A 22448-nucleotide genomic window follows, 5' to 3' on the forward strand; every position below is an offset into this window, starting at 1 on the left:
AAACAACGTGAAGACCATAACCGATTTAGGACACTTTTTGACTTGTAAGAAACTGCAGTGAACAGAAAACAGTTGACTTAGGCCTTCTTTGATAAAAATTTTTCAGGTCTGACCTCCAGTAAATCATCTAAGACAGGGGTGGGGTGGTAGATGGGCTACATGAGTGATGTTAGATAGACAGAGGGTTAGAGAGTCCTTATAATTTGGGCAGACACTCCAAAATGTTCTGCTACAATCTATTCAATAATTCTTAAAAGAGAAACCACAATATCAAATAATGATCTTTAACTTTTAAACTCATAGTCAATTCATTCTACTTGAATAGCTAGGAAACATATACCCAGATATAATCCAGATTATAAATGTGAACTGGAAAGTTACCAGAATCTGACAGCAAGAGTCCTGTGTTCCAATGTGGAAAAACTTCCTTTGGTTGAATTTTCTTTAGTATGGCAAATATTTTTCTCAATTAAGATAGAATTTAACTTCAAGTATAATTTAAAATGGTAGTAGAACAAAATTACTTTCAGAAGAAAAAAAACGTGCTCAATACTCTATGCTAGTTTACTTTGTTATGGAAATAGTCACAAGGCTCTTTAATTATTATTTCAGTAGAATTTGTAATTAAATGAATGGCAGCTACCAACTTAGTTCTTCAGAAGTCCACCTGTTCAGAATGCAAAACATGACCTAATAAAGGATGACAAAAATTTTATAATTTCATTTTGTTTTAAAAATAGAACTAAGCAAATCAGATGACCAGCTAGATCAGGATAATGTCCACAGAGAAGCAGAGAATTGCTGACATAAAGCGTCACAACACTAATGAAGTCAAGTGAAAATCATCTAACTTATGTGTGCAGAGTTATCACCTTTGTTTAAAAAATGAGTGGTCATTGTGCTTCTTTTAGATTGTAACCAATTTCCACGCAGTTCTTTTTCTCCTAAAGGATCACATAACCTCTAACCCTTCCATGGATACTTACCTTTTTTTCCTCATACTGTTATACAGTTTTTGAGTTACATCATATGTTTCCAGAAAACAAACAAACAAACCCTGTGAAATGAGTTAGTGCATATGTACTCATACTTCGTTCCTACACCCTGTAGGGTCTCCTCACCTAATCATAGAACACACAGAAGGCGTTTGATAGCCAACTGGCACAGGCTAGAAGGATTTCACAATACGGAGAGAAAGCACTCAACATTAAGTGAGCTGTGGTATACCAACCACAAAATCATATATTTATTTTTCCAACATGTTTTCTTTTATTGATAAAAACTACACAAAAGCTAATTGATAATTAATTTAAAAAGCAATGTTATACATTATCTTGTGTTTAGAAATTTGTCAACTTGGCAGTTTTATTCATTGACCACATGGCCATTGTTCTTCATAGAACTGAGTCCATATGAGAAGATTTCTGCTGGTCTTTCCAACCAGAAGTCTGTACAGATCCCTTTCAGAATCCTTACACAGTGAAAAGTCACAGTGAGGACTGCCAATAAGAAAAAAAAGCAAATCAAAACTCCTCATACTGTGTACTTCGTGTGTTTTGAAGGATCATTCGCCCAGATTTTAGTGGATTTTCATTCCAGTAGTTTTGTCAAACTCTGTGGTCAACTTTATTTCTTTGTGGCCTGTCGTAAAGCAAATTTTCTTTTGGTACAACATAAGCTTTAATGCCCATGTTTAGGATTGGAAACAGATTCACTTGACCAGGAAAAAAAAAAAGAAAATAAGTCGAACAGGAACAAACAGCATTTTAGAGGAAAAATGAAATAAAGCAATTGAAATCAAGTCTGTAAGAATTACACACACCTAACAAGGAAAAGTGTATTGTGACCCCAACTTCCCACCCAGCTCAGGTTCCCCCCCCCCCACCCCCACCCCCCTGTGGTTCTCCAGCCCAGGAACCATGCAGTGTAGAAAAAGCAAATATACAAACAATCCTATATGTAGCTAGGGTGAAATCTATTTTTATAAGAACTCGACACTTGGACTATTTACACCAGGAGAAGTTTTGTTTCGTTTCGACGCAAAGAAAGTTCTGTAGTGTTCTCCTGGTTTTGCTGCAGGTGCATCCGCTGCCCTCTTTAAGCAGTTCTTTTTTTCTTTCCTGTGTGTCCTGGCTGAACAGAAAGGATGAGCCGGCTTGCTTGCTCGATTTTGGACACCCATTCTCCTTTAAGATGAAGCCTTCCCTCCCCGCCCCCAGCCCCGCCGAGGTCCCTCCCGAGGAGTTGGCCTCGGCGTTAGTTTGTTATTCTCTCAAGGTAAATGGCCGGCGCCGCCGACCGGGCGATGGTGGCGATGAAGCTGTGGTCGCGCCCGAGCTCCAGGCTGGGGGTTTCGTCCTGCTCCGGAGACACTGCTTCGTAGCCCTTGTTGACGCGGAGCGGCTGGTGAGCCTGGCAGTAGCCGATCACAGGCTGGTCGTAGCTGTAATAGGGCAAGGGCTTCACGTGGTGGGGGATCTGGGTGGGAGGAAGAGAAAGTCCGATTAAGAAAGTGCTCTGGAAAGATAAGAAGAGGGCATTCATAGCATTGTACTTTGTTCTCTTTCTTGCCCTTTTAAGGCATCAGCTCCTGATTCTGCTATTAATAAACGTTAAACAGAGTAAGGATTGTTAGTATTTAACTTGATATTGTTTTGTCCAGATACATAAGCCTTACATATGATTTTATGTACAGTGTGTGTATGTGTGTATATGTAATTTGTATATACACCTTTTATGTAGTTGTGTGTATATATAGTTTATGTAAAAGTGTGTACTTTTTACGTATACTTTTATATAAAGTGTGTATATATACACATACATATGCATATATATATATGTATATATATACACTATATATAAAATCATAAAGATGTTTTCATGTTCAGTCCTATTATCTTTCTATGTATGGTCATACAGACAGTTAAAAACAACCTAAAATCCCATCAACAGGGAATTTTAAAATAGGTAAGTTGACACACTTGAGTACGGGTATACAAAGACTGGGGTGTCTGTCTATTGTAATATGGCAAGATATGCTATTAAGAGAAAACAATGTGAAAAGAATGTACAGTATGTTTCATTTTGTATAAGTACAAATATCAACATACATAGAGTTTTTACTTTTAAAATATACTTATATACAATTAAAATCTTTATTGTGGGCATATATGTTTTATTTAAACTTTTTAAAAAATAATCATAATTTCCTATAGATTATTTCTAACAATTCTATAAATCCTGGACCAAGAACTGAAGAATCATGAAAAGTGGGCACATCCTTGTGTTCATGATATGTAATGTTATTGATTTCAAGCTAACAAGCCAAATATGTGTCTAATGTTGTTATAAAATGCCTGAATAACTGTCTATAGAAATCCCTTTTCATAGGAAAAGCTAAAAATATTAAAATTCTAGTAATTTCAAGTCTGTCCAGCTTCTTATTAAACCACAAATTTCTGGTAAAGAAAAATAGAGACAGGAATATGAGGGTTGCTTAATTCTTGATATCACACTAAGCATTTCTCATGACCCGCTAGATCCAGTCTGATACTCTTGGTTAACAAGTCCACAGGTGATAGAATTGCAAACACTCCACTGTCTTCTCAGGCAAGAGATGTGGCAGTTTCAGGTATCGTCTCCCAGCTCCAACTCACTTGCCGTAGTTGGCTTTATGATGCCAGGCTGGGTCTCTGCAAACTACACTGCTGCTTGGCCCGCTGCTCCCTGTTAGACTTTAACAGTGGGCCCACTGGAGAGAGATGGCAAGACTAGAGGAGCTGGAGGAAACTGACCCCATGGTGGGCTTCCTCTCTGCTTCTCCCTGCTCCAGGGAGCTACCTCACCAACACTCCTTCATATTGGTTGTAGCAGCACCTTCCCACAATAGCAGGCCATTCCGGTTTGTAGTCTTCCCAGCATTTGATCCCATCATGTCCCCCTCAGAATCTCCAGCACCAAGGAAATCTGAGATGCATCTCTGCAAAGCTCTTTCTCCAAGCTTGTAATTTTACAGTTCCAACATCTTTGTTTAGCCCCTTGGTCCCACAGGTGGTAGGGCTGGCAGTTACTTCTAAAGCTGCTGCCTCTGTTACACTATGGCACTTTTAACCTTTGCACGGGCTGAGTTAATAACTCTGTATTTAGTTAGCAATTCATGCAAATGCTTTGTCAAGATAACTGATATATTGTCTGTCTCCCGATTAGACTATAGACTAGACTGTATCTGAGTCTTTCTGTAGGTTAAACTACAGAAATTAAGGTCTTATAATTTGGTAGAGAAGTTAACCCCCAAAGGCCTTATGGGTTAATTGTTCTGAAGGAAGTTAACCAGTGTTCTATCAAACTTGGCAGCCTTATTTTCACAATCCATTCTTCCTATTATTATATAAATCCCTCAAATGATCATGCAACTAGGTCTTGTGTTTTCTTCCTAGTATCCTCATTAATGTGTTAAGCAAAATTTTGACATAAATTATGTTTGTATGAGAATTCTGTTTTGAGCACCTCTATGCTTATTAAGATGAAAGTCACTTTCTCACATTTTTAAAGATATAGATTAATGTTTTCTATGGCAGATCACAACTCATTACTAAGTTATAAAATCAAATTAATGAATCCAGATAAACATTTTAAAAATTGAATTAACTGGAACAGAAAATATTAGATTATATCATGAATAAGGGTAAATTGCTTCATAGAAGTTTTGTTTCAAATTTGTGTGTTCATGAATGTGTGTTTACTGAGTCACACTGTGATTATTTGTTAAACTGGGAATCACAATAAAAGATGCTTCTAAAAATACTCAAAACACGTACTCAGGTTGTACTTTATTTTAATGTGATCACAATAGCTAGATAAATTCCCTTGCTTCTTTTACTATTCTCTTTTTTCTAACTCACATAATTCAGTTTTTCTGAGCGAGTGAGAAAATTAAGCCAATATATATTTCTTTATTTTTGGATGAGACACGTTGACTTCTAAATGGAAGGTCAACACTATTTTCATCAAGTCTTAAGAAATAGTAAAGGAAAGATAATTTCTCATCAAACAAGATGTTGATATAACCTGGAATATACAATGCTGTTCTCAAAAAAATATGAACAAGAATACATACTAGGTCAAAATTTTTATTGACACAGAAATGTTTTAGACCTGGGGCGCCTGGGTGGCGCAGTCGGTTAAGCGTCCGACTTCAGCCAGGTCACGATCTCGCGGTCCGTGAGTTCGAGCCCCGCATCGGGCTCTGGGCTGATGGCTCAGAGCCTGGAGCCTGCTTCCGATTCTGTGTCTCCCTCTCTCTCTGCCCCTCCCCCATTCATGCTCTGTCTCTCTCTGTCCCAAAATAAATAAACATTGAAAAAAAAAATTTTAAAAAAAAATAAAAAAAAAAGAAATGTTTTAGACCTTAGACATTAATTTCTGGGCTGAGAGTGAGAACAAGGAACAAATTATAGGACAACATGGCTGAATTACTAGATGAAAAATGTATTTATAATATAAAGTTAGGTTTGCCCTCAATCTATGGTGGGTTTTTTTTTTTCTTACTCATATAGACTTCTCCTTATAAATCAGTACAGGTCCAGACATGAAATGTTTGTCAGCAAGTTCTATTTTAGGTCACCTCATAGGATTTTGCTGTGTGTCAGATAGGTAGAGATATCTGTGATTAGTGTCATGGGTCACCAAAACTCTGAAAAAGCATAGAAATGAAACCACTTCATTGTGACATTTCAGCAAAAAGAATTTTATGAAGACCTTCTTAAGAGTTACATAGTTCATTCTTACTTTTTCATCGTTAACAGGTGGAATAGTATAACTCTAAAACAAAAAATTCACCAAATGATTTCCAATGACAGCAACATTCACTGGTCATAGAATATGTGTTGCACACTTTCACTGAAATGAATGACTCATTGTCAACAAAATGGCCAAATTACTAAAAGGCATCAAAATAAACATTAAGCATGCGTTCTGGTTTTGTCCACTATCTCGTAGTACCATGGATAGTTCTCCTCCAGTAACCCATGAGAAGATGCCTGAACTACAAACATAACTTGGATGAGCGGTAAATGCAAAGTAAGACAGGGTCCTACAGACCCTACTAAAATTGAGTTCATCTACAAATGAAAACTTATATGTGAACTGTGTTCCATTTTCATTGTAAAGTTCCAAAAGTTGAACTAAAATGGGAACAAACAACTTCATATCTAAGCCACAGTGGCATTTACCTTCAAATTAAGTTGATTCAAATGTCCAGGGACCTGCATTAACTGCAGAACATCAGGTTCATATATTCCATCATCTCTGAACTCAGAAAATTTGTTTTGCTATTACATTGGACCAGTTTACTTTTTACTTCAATGAACAAGGGCTCCTGCCATTTTCTCTATTGTATTTGGAGACAGGCTTAGAACTTCCAGCAGGACAAAAAACATTGTAAAGCTCCCTCCTGCACAACAGCCCAATAGCAAGAATTGAAAAGCCTAGTAAATTGGCAAGCTCTGAAAGGATATCCGAGATGTTTGCTCATTTACTCTTAAAATCTATTCTGCAGGGCACTATGTAATCAACTGATTTTGTGGTTTTCAAGGAGCTAAGAGACTGAGGTCTTGTATTTTATAGTAATAATGTACAGTACATTAACCACCTGGGTCCCTGTGTGTATCATTGTTTCCTTTCCAGCAGTCAAAACAAAGTATCCTTAAGTTCCCCTTAATGTGTCTTTGATATTTTTGTAAATGTGTTCTTAGAGCTTTTCCAAACGGTCCCTGTGTTCCATCAGCTCTCTGACGGACTTCGTTCTGTGGCACAGCACAACAGCACTACTTAAAGATGGCCTCATTCGTATGCTTCACTGCTCATTGATTGCTTTGGAAACTGCACTTTATTTACAGATAATAGGTGTGGTACATGGAACGAAGGAATCTCATCGGGGAAATATACTATCCTGAAATTCTGTCATTTGCTTCTCTCAAGAATGTGAACACTTTAACTCAAATTGGATTTAAACTTTTATAGAGGCACATAAACTTCTATAGAGGCATATTTCATAACTAAATCTGAGGTAGGTTACAAAGGGGAAAATCATTATAGTCACTAATTATAAGTCACTTTAATCCTGCTGAGTTTCCTGCAAATCCCCTGAAAATGGGGATAATAATGACATCTCATTCACCTCTATAAATTTCAGATAACTCTGAAAGTATTCACTGATTCTCAAGAAAGCAGGAATACACTGGCAAGACATATCTACTGTAGTTTAACTCAACACTGACAGTGTCTTTCCTGGAAATGTTCCCTGTCTTTTGTCTTACAGTTTCCATTCGAGAGATGCAAGGTCTTGAGGGGTCACAGAGTGGTTCATTAACAGAGGCTCTCAGCCCTACTTTGTGCACTCAGAAGCTTAGATACCTTAGTGGGTGTCCTGGCTTTCTGAAAATATCATTTACCCTTTGCCTAGAATATGTGTTTTTTTCTACCATGCTGGAGAGAGTGGAAAAGGACCCACCCCTCTCAATTATGGTGGCTCACAGAGCCGGTGATTCAAAGAGGAAAGTGAAGAAAAGAGAATGTGTTTAAACCTTGGGAGGAAGGGCAAAAGTATAGCGGGATATGCAGAGTTTCAAGAGTCTACAAATTGATTCAGATCCCATAATTTTACATCCATAATAATTACATTTAAAATGAGAAATGAATGTGTCTGTGTAGTTAATGTGAGAGTAATGTGAAATGGGCTCTTGATATATGTGATCATGAAAGGCTTTTGAAGTTCAGTTTTGTTATAAGCATGAAATTCCAATATCGTTACCCTCTTTTCTCCAAGGTATTAGCATTAGTTATAAGTAGTTTAATAGTCTGATCATTTTAAAATTACCGTGCACTATCATTAGTCTTATTTATTAACTTTTCATGAACATTGTTCACATTTCAGTATGAGTTCTTTCAATTGAAGTCATAAAAAGTTGATTTTCAATTTCCTAAATGACATTTGGTCTCTAATTTTTGGAATTAAAGGGTAGTGTCTGACTACTCAGACCATTTAAAAAGTACCATCCTACAAATCCAGATGAGGAATTCAATGTAGTTGAAGTGCTTAATGGAGATGGACACTTGGTTTATTGGAAATAAAATAGATTAAAAATGAAGGGAAATAGCTAAATGAGCATATAATTTAGCCTTTATTCTACTCATTATGTTAGTCTGTGACAGGAATGGACAGGGCCTAAGAAAATGTAAACAAATTTGGCTAGAGGTTGTTTTTTTTTTTTTTTTCTTTTCAGGAATTTTGATCAAAGCTGACAGAACCTCAGCTCCTTTAAGTACATTGGGTAAAAGGGAGATTTAATGGACTCATAGACACAAGAAAGGATTTTACAGCTAAAAAAAGCAAGTACCACTGGGTCTCAAAAACAATTGACACTAGGAACGCGAATGTCACCAGGGCCTTCTCCATCAATCAGGACTGAGAATCTCTACAAGTTATCTTCACATCTTGATGCCCAACAGCTTCCTTCATCTGACTGAGCACAGGGCAACAGCTTCAAAATTTTGCACGTTCCAGCCATAGTAGATCACACGAATGACCACAGTTCTTTCTAGCTCCCCTCATCAAAATGTAGAATAAATACTGGCTGGTCTTGTGATTTTCTTTGCCCAGTAGTACACAGCAGCAGAAGTGCTGCTTGGGTCACAAGGTTCCTAGGATCCTGGCCAGGTTAGCCACCGCCACGTGAACAAGCCCAGTCTAGACCACTGGAGAGTGGAAGGCCCTCTGGAGCCATGGAGGCATCTTAGACCAGCCAGCGTCCCTTAGGGCCCACAGAAGTTCATCAGGCACATGAGTCCAGGAGCAAACTCCCCCCCCCCCACGCCCCACACTCCAGCTGGCCCCAGAGGAGCAGAATTTCTCAGCTACTGCCCTTCATTCCAAAAAGCATATGAGACATTGGACTGAACTACGACATTGACAATTCCTACAAACCTGCTTTAATTCTTCACTTCTCACTTGAAAGAATTATTAACAATTGTCCTTTCATAAATTTTGCCTCTTTAGGTTTTGAATGTCTGAAGGCATTTGTAATATAAAAAAGGGACACAAGGTAAGAAATGAATCTAAATCAACTCGTCAAATTAACATTATTTAATCCATTCGACAATGAAACATTCTTATTCATTGTTTTTAAATGCAGGCTCGCTTCTTAATTAGAAAACACAATTATCTAAGTATTAGTTTCTTTTCATCAAACAGTAGAACTTTCAATATCACTTGACATTATTTCTAAAACATTTGCTATACGGCTTATTTTAAAGCACAGTTTTGAAAAAGTACCTTGAACCCAAAGGTCAAGATGGAAATTTGAGTCCTGAGTACTATCTTTCCAAGTTAGCACTCAAATGAACAAAGATTTTATTTATTTATTTTTTTTTTTAAATTTTTTTTTTCAACGTTTATTTATTTTTGGGACAGAGAGAGACAGAGCATGAACGGGGGAGGGGCAGAGAGAGAGGGAGACACAGAATCCGAAACAGGCTCCAGGCTCTGAGCCATCAGCCCAGAGCCTGACGCGGGGCTCAAACTCACGGACCGCATGATCGTGACCTGGCTGAAGTCGGACGCTTAACCGACTGCGCCACCCAGGCGCCCCCAAGAAAGATTTTATTTAATAGATGTTTGTTCATTTGTTTTTCCATCACCAAATCAAAAACTCTTAGAAGTTCCTGTAACATACAGTATAGAGGAGAATAAATTAAAAGAAAAATTTACTAGCATGTAATAAAATGCAACCAGAGGAAAAGCTGCTTGAGATTAGGGAAAGGCCATTTGCAGGACTATAAAACAGTCAGCAGCTTTGAGTATCTAAGACCAGTGAGGTAGGAAGAAAAGGCAGGGTTGGGGCAATTCCTGGTCATGAGAAAAATCAGGATAACATCAGAGGTTGAGAAAAAGCAGAACAAGCCTTACTTTCAGGATTCATATTGTGTAACACTGAGTAAAGCCAGAGTATAACTATACCAGAAAACTCACCTCCTATTTAAGGAAATGGTGAGTTCTTCTTCTTCTTCTTCTTTTTAAATGTTTATTTATTCTTGAAAGAGACAGAGACAGAGTGTGAGCAGGGGAAGGGCACAGAGAGAGAGAGAGAGACCCAGAATCTGAAGCAGGTTCCAAGCTCTGAGCTGTCAGCACAGAGCCCCTCGCAGGGCTCAAACCCAGGAACTGTGAGATCATGACCTAAGCTGAAGTTGGAAGCTTAAGCGATTTAGCCACCCAGTGCCCCACAAAGCCTATCTCTTTAAAAAAGAGGTCCATGCAATCTCTGACATCCTAACACTGTATACACACACAAAGACTACTCCCTAAGCAGTAACAATAATAGAGAAGAATCTCGAGAAATAAGATTCAAGAATTTAAGAGAAGACAATAAATCACAGTGATTAGTGGAAAAAGTCAAGATTTACTAAAAATGATTGAAACTAGAAACAATTTAAAATGCATTTTATTTTATTAAAAAAATTTTTTAATGTTTATTTTTGAGAGAGATCGAGACAGAGACAGAGCATGAGCAGGGGAGGGGAAGAGGGAGAGGGAGACAGGATCCCAAGCAGGCTCCAGGCTCTGAGCTGTCAGCACAGAGCCCGATGCGGGACGAATTCATGCGAGATCATGACCTGAGCCAAAGTCAGACACTCAACAGACTGAGCCACCCAGACACCCCTAAAGTGCATTTTAGTTGAAACTCATCATCCTGACATTGCTTGGCTGCATACCAGGTATTCACGTTATTTGTTGAAGGAAAGAACAACAGCAATCTTCTTTTTCCCACACTTTATTTTGAAGATTAAATCAGTAATAAACACGAAAAAACTCAAAATAATCTACTAATATTTGTCACAAACACTTATTAAATTTATTGATCTTTGGTTTTGAAAATCTCTAAAGAAAAACAAAAGATACTGGTGCAAATTGGTAACTTCTGTTTTGTTTATGGGCTGAAGTGTGTACCAAGTAGCTCTAGCATGCAAAATACACAATACTAAACACAGTACATGTTGGCTTTTCATCTTGATGGGACTATTCAGACCATTTTAATTATTTTTTAAAGGTTTTTATTTTTGAGAGAGAGCATGTGAGCGGGAGAAGTGCAGAGCGAGAGGGGTACGTACAGAGGATCCCAAGCAGGCTCTGTGCTGACAGCAGCAAGCCCAATGCAGGGCTTGAACTCACTAACCTTGAGATCCTGACCTGAGCCAAAGTCAGATGCTCAACTGACTGAACCACCCAGGTGCCCCTATTCAGACCATTTTAATGTTTATTTTATTTTTGAGAGAGAGACAGAGCGTGAGTGGGGGAGGGGCAGAGAGAGAGAGAGACAGAGAGGGAGACACAGAATCCAAAGCACAGAGCCCAATGCGGGACTCAAACTCTCGAACCGGGAGATCATGACCTGAGCCGAAGTCTGACGCTTCACCAACTGAGCCACCCAGGGCCCCAAGACCATTTTAAAGTTAAGTTCTTGGGTGCCCTGGTGGCTCAGTCAGTTGAGCATCCGACTTTAGCTCAGGTCATGATCTCACTGTCTGTGAGTTCAAGCCCTGTGTGGGGTTCTGTGCTGACAGCTCAGAGTCTGCAGCCTGCTTCAGAACCCTGCCCCCCACCCCGCTAGCACTCTGTCTCTGTGTCTCTAAAAAATGAATAAACATTATAAAAAAATTTTTTTTAAAAGTTAAGTTCTGACAAAAGTTGAATGTTGGCATTTGCTTTACTTGTTCTGTTCTTATTTAAAGATGGGAACATGTACTATTTGTGCACTCATCGTTGTCCAAATTTTAACTTTTAAGTCAGTCGTGGGATAACAGAACAGAACATCCACTTACATCTTTATTGCTCTCCTACCAGGCCACCTTGCATGTGAGGTGTCCAGAGAGTTGATTAACTTAATGAATGAGATACTAGCTGTACTTTGAAGTTAGCTTTGACTCCATTAACTGGAAAGCTTATTACATTAGCAGGACTCTCAGTGTTCAGTGAGGTTTTGGGCTAATGAGCTGGATTAATTAGCTAGTATTAACTTCTAAAGGCTTTCCCTCTGTTGCTCTGGCCTCTGAATTTGAAAGAGGAAGGACTCCCTAATAGTGCACTACAAGCAAACATCCTATCGAAGTGAAATCTACATAAATACTGCAATAAAAAATAGACACAATGAAATTTCAAAATCCACATCTTTCTCCTCTGAAAAAAGTTATGGAAGTTTTGATGATATACAGTGATGTACAGAAGACAAGTGTTGCTGAAATAGAAGGCAGCAATCGCTACTGCTGGAAACTTAAAGACAAAACCGAACAAAAGAAAACAAAAACAAAACCTATTAGCACATGTAACAGATTCAGGGTAAGATTTACTTTGCGATCCCTTCTCAGAAATTTGGAAATGATGGGAAGGTGCAAGCAGCAGGCATGAGAGACCTTTTCTCTTTCAGGGTCACTTTTAGTTTCTCCACAATGTTCCGAGTAGCTTATTTCTAGTTTCCATAGGAATTTCTGTAGTTCTGTATAAAATTGTGTTAAATTCTTAATAGTGTCCTTAATTTGCTTTATGCAAGAGCCTGTATCTCGTCTAATCCAAATGTGACTGATTTGTTTGGCTTTTGAAGATATATTCCCTTTGTGATACTCCCAAAGCATGCAATTCAATAGTGCAGTGGGTATTCAGTAAAAGCTAGAAATGTTTTTAAAATGTAAAAATAAAATGAAATGAAAATCATATATCAGGAAGGTGATTGGGTTTCTTGCATTCATGTACCTACCTTTTCATCCCAGGGTAAAAGTTTAGAACCAAATGACAATTACAGATGGAAGAAAACCCCAGAAGGATGTACACCTTGATAGGATGAGTAACCTGATTCTAATAGAGTTTAAATAGAACTTCTTGGGGGACTGACTGATCCTAATGAAAAGAGGCATGGCAATGTATATTTAATTACAAATATAGGAGAAGTCCATTTAGAAAATGCAATTAAAGTTTTTATTGTGATTGAATATATTTTAGAACAGAATGGCAGAGTGAGGCATAAATAATATTGGTCTCATATTTTTTAATAAAACGTGTTAAGCTCTAGGTTGCTGCCTGGATCTCTGCCACTGAGTATATACTATTAAGGAGTAATTATATAAAGTGAATTTGCCATAATAGTGCACTTATTTATGTATCCATTCATTCACACAGCAAATATTTATCACCGGAGTTAGCTAACTTTTTCTGGGAAGGGCCAATAGTAAACATTTTAGGCTTGCAACCCATGCACTCTCTGTCACAACCAGTAAACGACTACCATCGTAACATGATAGTAGGCTGAGACAAAATGTAAACAAGTGAGCGTGGCTCCATTTCAATAATAATTGATTTGTGAACACCGAAATTTGAACTTCATGTAATTTTCAGGTGACAGAAACTATCTTCTTTGGATATTTTCAACCATTAAAAAAAATAAAAGCCATTTAGCTTGGGCCTCATTTACTAAGCTAGGCATTGTGGTAGGTGCTGGGTGTATGAAGAAGAAAATAGAGGTCCGTCCTCAAAGAGCCTCCTCAGAACTGACAGAGTAAGACGAATGTAATTCTAATTCCCTGTAGGTGAAGCTGCATAATCCGAATCAGTGAAGAGAGGGAGAAAAGCACTCCCAGCCGGTGGGCACCGCAGGTTTTCTTGTGAAGATCCAGGTCTTCCACGCTGGAATAAAGCTCTCAGTGGATCCCAGACAAAGAGCTGGACCCACACAACCTTGGTACTTAGAAGTCAGACTTGAACCTCCAGGTGGGAGTTCTGAAGTCACCATTCAGGTCATTTAGATCAAACACAGTCTGGCAGAATAAACGGCCAATGACCTTTCAGTGAAGATCTTAAGCAACACTCAGGCCCGTGAACCTGCCCCTGGGTATATGACAGCTTATATAACTGCAAGGCCCAAGGGAACTTTCCTGCTTTTGTAAAAGAGGTTAAGTTCACGGGTCATCTAACCATAAACAGGTTTTGTTTTGTGGAGAAGTTGAAAAGCCTTTCTCTTTCCCAGTCTCAACAAGTCTTTTCCCATATCTGGGCCTTTGTACTTGCCATTCCTTTTGTCTGGGATATTCTTATTCCAAATCTTTTCAGTAGGATGATGCTGATCCTTTGAGTCCTGGCTTAAATGTCACGTTTCTAGAGGGGCCTTCCCAAACTGCCCTGTCTAACATGCCGCTCCATCACTACTCACACACGTAAGCCATTCCCTATTTCAGTTCCCTGGTTTTTTTCTTCGCAGCATTTATCAAAATGTTAAGTATCTGTGATCATGTGTATCTTTGCTCCTTTACTGTTTTCTCCCAGTATGAGCTCCATGCTGTCACAGAATGTTTCAGACTGATTTGGTATTGCCTTCCTAGAATATTTCAACAAATGTGTGCTAAAACAATGAATTTATGAGAGGTATTTGTGAGGGAATTGGGTTTTATGTGGAAGACATTTGCCTCCAAAACTGTGAACTTCCTTTCCTTTGTCTTTTTCCATTGCCTGTCACCCAATTCTCTGCTTTAAATTTAAACAGGGACCTAGGATGGGGCACAAACACTTTCTATATACAAATATCAGCATGCCCAGCACTGTACTGAGAGCTATAGGTAACAGAATGACTAAAGGTGTCCATGACCTTAAGGAACCTATAACCTAATATGGAAGAAAAATGTGAGCAGATTTTTACAATGTGACATCATTTATGGTACAATGTAATAGTAGAGGTATATGCAAAATGATAAGGAGGACAGAAGAGGAAGTGAGATGCTTATCAGGTGTTTTCTAATCCAAAGAATGGATGCTTATGAAGTCACCAATAGAAAGTCTCATGCCACATGTGGCTTCTAAATATGGTCAACCCGATTCTGCTACTGTTGCCACGGCACATGGCTTCCTTGTGCCATTGAGAGCCCACTGCCCAGGTTAGTCTTTTAAAAATATTAATAGTCTATCCAACTCACCTACAATTTGCCCTTGCAGGGAATGGATTCCACATCCTCAATCTCTTCCTCCATTATTTTCACCTCTCAACTCAACACTGAGAGGAGACTGTTGCCTTAGTTTCTTACAGATGAAGCATCCCTAAGTTGTGATAAGCAGGTAAGACTGACCATAGCTCTGGGGCAGGACATCGAGACAGCAGCTTTCTCAGTGGCTGCTGAGAAAACAATTGACCCTTGCCACCTTTAATAAAAGTGAAGAAATGGAGATCCTCACCTTCCTTTTCACTAGCCATTTGGGATTTCATCAACCATACAGACTGCCCTTAAACCATGGTTGTCAGACCTGGATGCAACTTTGACACCCTCTGCAGTGATTTTAAAAATACTTAAGTCTGGTCCCTATCCCAGATCAATCAAATCAGAGTTTCTGGGGTATGGCCCAGGCCACTCTATTTTTTAAAAAGTACCCGCTCCAATGTGCAACCAAGGTTGAAAACACTACTTCTTGTTAAATTTAGATCGCTTTCCTTTAAAGATGTAGACCCAGCAGGGAGTACACATTGTGATTTACCTAATTCCCCACACCTGCCTGAAGACTCCCTGGCTCAAAACAAAGCAGATTACTTCCCAGTCTGAAGTCACCAAACATGGTGCACATGTGTGTGCTTCTTACTCTCCAATTAAATTTTCCTTTTTCTTAAGTTCAATTCATTACCGCTAATTATTCTGTCTCACCAATTTGTGTTTCTTCACTTGGCCCTATTCATATTCTTGTAGGTGATTGTTCTGCCCGGCTTTTAGTTATTATCAATTTGGTTATGTATATTTCTACTCTTTTGTCTAAAGTTAGGTGTAATTCAGTTGGGTAAGTTTAACAACTACATTATACACATGTTTTTTAAATAGCTACTTGTAGGTGAATTTACCTTGCCTTGATGGCAAAGTGCCCATAAATGTTCAGTCAGCTGGAGAACTCCTTTGGCTAAACATTTTCACAATCTATTTCTTTTATTTTTTTTTAAGTAATTTAATTTACTGGGATGGTAGTAATAGCCCATTCCACTTTGCACTATGGGGAAGAAAGGATATTTTTATCTACTTAAAAGCTAATAAAGATTCCCACTGTTGAAAAATATTCAAACCTCCCAATTATTTCCATCAAGCGATAAATTTAAAAGAAAAGAAAAAGAATTAAAACCCCAAAGTGTTAGCAAGTAAGCAATAATGACTAGGAGAAACTTAGGGAAAGGTCATTAAATTCATCTTTGCTTTAGAGCAACCTGATACTCATATGCAGAGGGGACTATAAAAGGGTGTTTTCTGCCACTGGAAGTAGTAAGAGTTGACATATAATTGATGAAATTCACCATATATGGTAATAAATCATAGAAGGTATGTGTGCAACCACAGAGCTGTTCTCCCACTCTCCACCCATCACCCCCAACTTCAGCTGCTGCTCACCCAAAGATCTTACTTACTTGCTCCATAGTATCATGCTCCCCTGTCGACCACCATGGCCATATGCCTATAGTTCCCTAGCACTACAGAGTATTAATTTTGCAGACTACCTCTATGGGTCCCTTTTTAAGGACAAAGCTAAACTGAGTAGCTGAATTTTTTGATATACTCCAAAGGAGTTGGGTAAATCCATCATGTTGCACTTGATTATTTTTTTTGCTATCTATTCCCACTACACACCATTTCTATAATATTCTTTTCTTTCCTGACCCAAATGTATTTTCCCTTTTTCCTACCAAACCACCTCAATGAATGCATGTAGCTCTATTATGATTCAGGTACCTTTGACATCTGACAATCCAAGCAGGCCACTTCTAACCTGTATACTGTGTTCTAGTTCTATGTGTTCCTCCTAGATCCTGACCTTTGGGTGATTGACCCAGAGTATTTAGCCCAGATTCAGAATTTCCCACTGCTCTTAACAGTTTAGTTTGGAAGTTTTTAGTTCTGAACTGTATCTTAATGCAGATAGACCATAGTCTTTTATCAAGACAGCTCACGCTCATTGACTCTTACTAAGAAGCTCAAGGTATAACCGATTTTTAGAATTCCATTGAATAGTGGTTTTCTGGCTTATTGTTAAATAATACCACACATTTATCATAAATAAATTTATTTATACTGTACTATTATAAGTTATTAAAAATAAGTTTATGATTTCATCATGAACTTAGACCCTCAGAGAAGTCCTGGAACTCAGTTTCTTGGAACTGAGTCAAGCATTGAGAGTTTGATAGAAAACGAGCTCATAGTATTCTTGGATAGATTTAACTTTATGTGGATTCTATATGGCAACCCAAAGTACTATTTTCTAGGATGGTAGATAATTTCTATGTAACTACGAGAAAACATGGAAAAGTAACGTTATCATTTTAGCTAAACATGTAGTAAAACCACACTGATTCAGACTGAGAGATGATCACTCAGTGAGAATGATAAATTATATAGCATTTTAAAAAGTTGTAGTTTGGTGCACATGGGTGGCTCAGTCAGTTGAGTGGCCAACTCTTGATTTCAGCTCAGGTCGTGATTTCATGGTCATGAGATCCAGCCCTATGATGGGCTCTGCACTGACAGCATGGACCCTGCTTGGGATTCTCTATCTCCCCTACTCTCTCTGCCTCTCCCCCACTCACACATGCACATGCTCACTCTCTCTTTCTCTCTCTCTCAAAATAAATAAATGAACTTAGAAAAAAAATTTTAAACAGTTGTAGTTTACTTCATTGGGATTAACCTAAAGTCAACAAGCTACCAGTGTGTGTAGACAATATACTTTCCCACCTATATCTCCTTGATGGGTAGGGTGTTTATGTCATGTGACTTGTGGCAGAGGGAGAATTTGTGCAGATTGGTACCAGGAAGACTAGGGAGAATAAAAGATAATGAAACAACATTCCCTTCCTGTCCATTGCTTCTGATCAGCAGTTGATGAAAAGGTTCGTGAAGGACTTTGTAACGCACTGAGTACTAAAGGTGACATATACTTGTAAAGAAGCCCTTCTTTTTTCTGTGGAAGAGCAGCACTCTTACATCTCTGACCTCATCAATGGTCTTGCAGTGGGGTACTGTTACAGACCCAATGTATGTTTCCTCCATCAAATCCATACCTTGAAGCCCTAACCCCTGGTGTGGCTGTTTTTGGAGATGGAGCTTCTAAGGCTGAAAGATTAAGATTAAGTGTGGTTATAAAGGTGAGGTCTTGATTCCACAGGATTAGTGTATTTTTTTTAAATGTTTACTTATTTATTTTGAGAGAGAGACAGAGAGAGACTTGGGGAGGGATAGAGAGAGAGAGAAAGAGAGAGAGAGAGAGAGAGAGAAAGAGAGAGGGAATCCCAAGCAGGCTCTACACTGTCAGCATGGAGCCCAATGTGGGGCTCAGTCTCACTACTGTGAGATCATGACCTGAGCCAAAATCAAGAGTCAGATGCTGAACCAAATGAGCCACCTGGGCTCCCCAGGATTAGTGTCTTTATAAGAAAAGACCAGAGAGCTTGTTCTCTGTCATTCCATGTACATATAAAGGTTATGTAAACACACCATGGGATGCCTATTAGCCAAGAAAGGGGATCTCAGAATGAAACCTACCTCTCCAACACCTTGATCTTAGAATTCTGAGTCTCTAGAATGGCTGTTTAAGTCATCCAGCCTATGACATTTTTTTTAATGGCAGCCTGAGCTGACTAATACAGACACCATCACCCTGAAGTGGTGAGACTTTGTATAAAGATGGGTGAATGTTGTCACAGTGATGGAAGCACAATGGCTGAAGCTGATGAGTCACTTAGTGAGAAAGTACTTCTGCACACCTCCAGAAACAATTTATTGAGAGAGATGAGTGGAATCCTGCTATTTAATAGCAGGATATATGGGCATTAGTGGTATTTATCTGATTTATCAATGCTAGACCACAAGGATCAGTATACAGGTTGTCACAAGATGCTAAGATTTCCCTCCTGAGAAAATATCTCTTAGTTTAGGACAGATTTAACAGGAGCATGATGATTTACATTTTTCTTTCTTGAACATTTTCCCCATCCTCCATTATATAATGTTTATCTTTATACTATTTAAATTAGGCTGGATCTGGGAGGGGGTCATATATGAGGGGATTCTTTCCTTCCTTGTACCTTATTTTTACTTGCAATGCAAGATGGATAGAGACTTTTATATTCATCTAGGCTGTCATTCTCCTAGTGTCCAGCTGGTGACCCGGCATCAACACATTTTCCTAAGATTCTGTAAGCTGTGGTGCTCCTTGTCTCCTTATGTCACCCCAAAGGCTCATGACTACTGAAAAAGGATCAAGGTAACTCTAACTTACTGCATATCTTTGGACTGCATTGTGCTCATTCTCCTTTCATCCACTTAAACACTTTCCCACCCTTCTATGCCTTGCCTTGTGCCTAAGGAGGCTCATTCTATGACCCAAGATCCATTGTTATCTGGCTTCAATTAGTTTCAGTAATGAGAGGTACCCAATGGTAATAGGAAACAGGAGGTCAGAGTATTTATTCCTTGCCATCCAGTCTGGCCTTGCTACTCTTCTGGAGTGACTGATTTCTTCTATAGTAGTGATTCACAATCTGGAGCAATTTTGCCTCCTGGGGAACGTTTGGCAAAATCTGAAGGTATTTCTATTGTCAAGACTAAGGTTGTCAAGACAAGAAGTTGTCAAGACTGAGGTATTCCTGGGCATCGAGTGGGGTAGAAGCCAAGGATGCTACTAAACATCCTACAATACACAAGATATCTTCCTGCCAACAATAACAACAACAACAACACCAACAACAACACAATTATCTGATCTAGATGTCAGAGTGTCATTGTCAAGCTATGTTTGTACTATAGTCACAGATACTTTTAGATGGACCCTCAAGATGAGAGGTCTTCCCCAGCCACAGCTTCCACTTGGATATGATAACAAAGTATCTTCCCTTTGCCCCTTCTGACCAAGGAGTGGGGATGGGTAGCAGGTTCTTGCTGTTTCTATTAGAATTCTTCACCATCCTCTGTAGATCTCCACTCAACACTGCACTTCTATATAATATAGAACTCTCTTTAAGTTTATTTATTAAACTCTCTTTATTTACTTTTTTGGTAATCTCTAACCCAACATGGGTTTCAAACTCAGGACCCCACGATCAAGAGTTTCATACTCTTCTGAGTGAGCCAGCCAGGTGTCCCTAAACTCTCTTTGGTTAAAAATTTTAAGTGTATAGTGTTTCTTTGTAGGACTACGATGGGCATGGAGTTATAGGCTTACATGAAGCAATTGATATGAGCATTTAACATCATGTTTATTTTTCTTAAATTAGAGGTGGAGTGGCAAAGTTTCACCAGTACTAATTGCAAACATTTATTGAGTGATGTCTCTGTGTATCCATCTTTATAAGCGCTTGATATCAATTAACTCATTTATTCTTCACAAAAGATCTACAATTTGGGTGCTGATAGGATTCATGGTAAAACTAATGTGGGTGAAATGACTTGCCCAGGGTCATGTACTGAAAATGGCTGTGAGCCAGATTGCTTAATACTACCTCAAGGAGGCATTTTGTCTTCAGAAATAAACCAATCTATAATATGTGCAACACAGAAAGCCATAGTTGGCTCCCGTGAATCACTCAAATGTGAATCACAAAGAAATTTTCGGAGTGGCATCCAAGGCAACCCTTGATGGCATTCTACACTCCCACTCTGTCTTTTCTTTCTTTCTTTTACTCCTTTGTCCTTACCTCCTTCTTGCCTCCTATATTTCTTCTCTTTTTCTTTTTGTTTCTCTTTTCCCTTTATTTTTGCATGTCTCTTCACTTCCATTCTTTCCTCTCTTTGCCTTGCCCCCCACTTCTTTTCCCAAAACTTAGGCTGCTTTTGGTACCTAAATGTTAAAATGAACTAAGTTCAACTTTTTAGTCATAATGGCATTCAAACCATAAGGAACAGAAAGAATGTATGAAATATTAAATAAGCCTATTCCTGGGATTTATGAAATGTTAAGCATAAAATCACTTAAATGTTAGTTTTCCAAGTGCCAGTGACTTGAAACAATATAGTCAATTTCATTAAAAAAAATTGTGATGTATACTCTAGTTGAATCTTAAAGCCTATATTCGAGAAACACAGGAAAAACAGGTTATAATTTATATTCATATTATATAGAGATGCGAAATTGTTTAAAAAGATAAAGTTTATTTATGTAAGGGCTTGATTTTGAGAATATGAAATGGCAATATTTGAAAGTAATAGCTTCTCTGAAAATACTATTCAAAAGTGGGCAAATTGATTTATTCTCTAAGGAATTATGACAGTAAGCATAAAAGTATAGTTGCTGCTTTGCGTGCAACAATACTAAGGAGAGTAACCTATTCCATCCATTTTTCACTATAAATATATACAGCACTTAATATCAAAAGCTGAGTTATACTGACACTTTGATAAATGGATGCATTTGTAGATGAGTGAAATAAGATTTTGTCTTAGAGGAAATATTGGCTTTTCATTAGGCCAGCTGAGAATTTATAGCATACAAAAGAACTAGGAATTTATAGTTTCTTTAAAGAGGTTTAAATACTCTTTCTAAAGATATACAAGTTATCTTCTCCTAAGGAAAAACTATTTCCAATTTCTAGGACTGATTGAGAGCAATGCACAACATATTTGTCTTAAACTTGTATGTGGAAAGAGTGAGAACTGAAAGTTAATGCTGGTCAATTCAAAATGTTCTTGTATTTTGTCTTCTTATGAGCAAAATAAATCTTAAAAAAAAAACCCACAAACCTTTCTAAGGACAATTTTCTCTGTAAATATCCCTCTCACAGGTAAGAACAAAGGCATTCTCTTGCCATTTCAGAAATTTTGCTGAAATCAGGATGTGATTCCTCCCGCCTAAGACATTCAGGATAGCTGAAAGATTGGGAAAGATTCTTGCTTTGTTCATTCTTTATAGGGAATAGAATGTGCTGGGGATGTACCATGTTGAAATTCACATGGAACTGACACACAGAAATATCTTCTTTTGATGTGTTCATCACTCTAATTATTGTTATGAAGAAGTCTGTGTAAAGATCTCAAATGAAGCATCTTGTGGCACTACCTAAGAAATGACTCATGTTTCTTTGAGGGCCTGCTCATAATCACTAACTAGTTTCAGGAACACTGGGCTGTATTTCATTTCATGGCCATAAAAAGAAACAGGTGAAGGTCATTAACATCTCTATAGGTCTAGAAGGATCATTCTACTACCTTGGTTTCATAAACTGCTGCTGCCACTTAAGGAACTGCTCTTTATTTAGATTAAATCTGCATCCCCCCCCAAAAAAAAACACAAAAGAAGAGACCTCAAATGATTACACCATATTCTTATTTCCAATCAGATGTGGGACCAGAAAAATGTCCTGATAAGTAAAATGAAGGGATTAATTTGAAAGATATTT

At 38.2% G+C, this 22448-nt stretch overlaps 1 protein-coding gene across 1 annotated transcript in view; it reads right to left on the bottom strand.

Moving 5' to 3' along the window:
- Positions 1-2256: 2256 nt before the first annotated feature.
- LRRTM4 (leucine rich repeat transmembrane neuronal 4) overlaps positions 2257-22448 on the bottom strand; it is a 713234-nt gene continuing 693042 nt past the window's right edge. Inside the window, exon 3 of the mRNA XM_047853570.1 lies at positions 2257-2478. Within this exon, the coding sequence (XP_047709526.1) occupies positions 2257-2478 (222 nt within the window). The remainder of the gene's footprint in view (positions 2479-22448) is intronic.

Source organism: Prionailurus viverrinus, chromosome A3 (genome assembly GCF_022837055.1).
Source record: "Prionailurus viverrinus isolate Anna chromosome A3, UM_Priviv_1.0, whole genome shotgun sequence".
Taxonomy (NCBI): domain Eukaryota; kingdom Metazoa; phylum Chordata; class Mammalia; order Carnivora; family Felidae; genus Prionailurus; species Prionailurus viverrinus.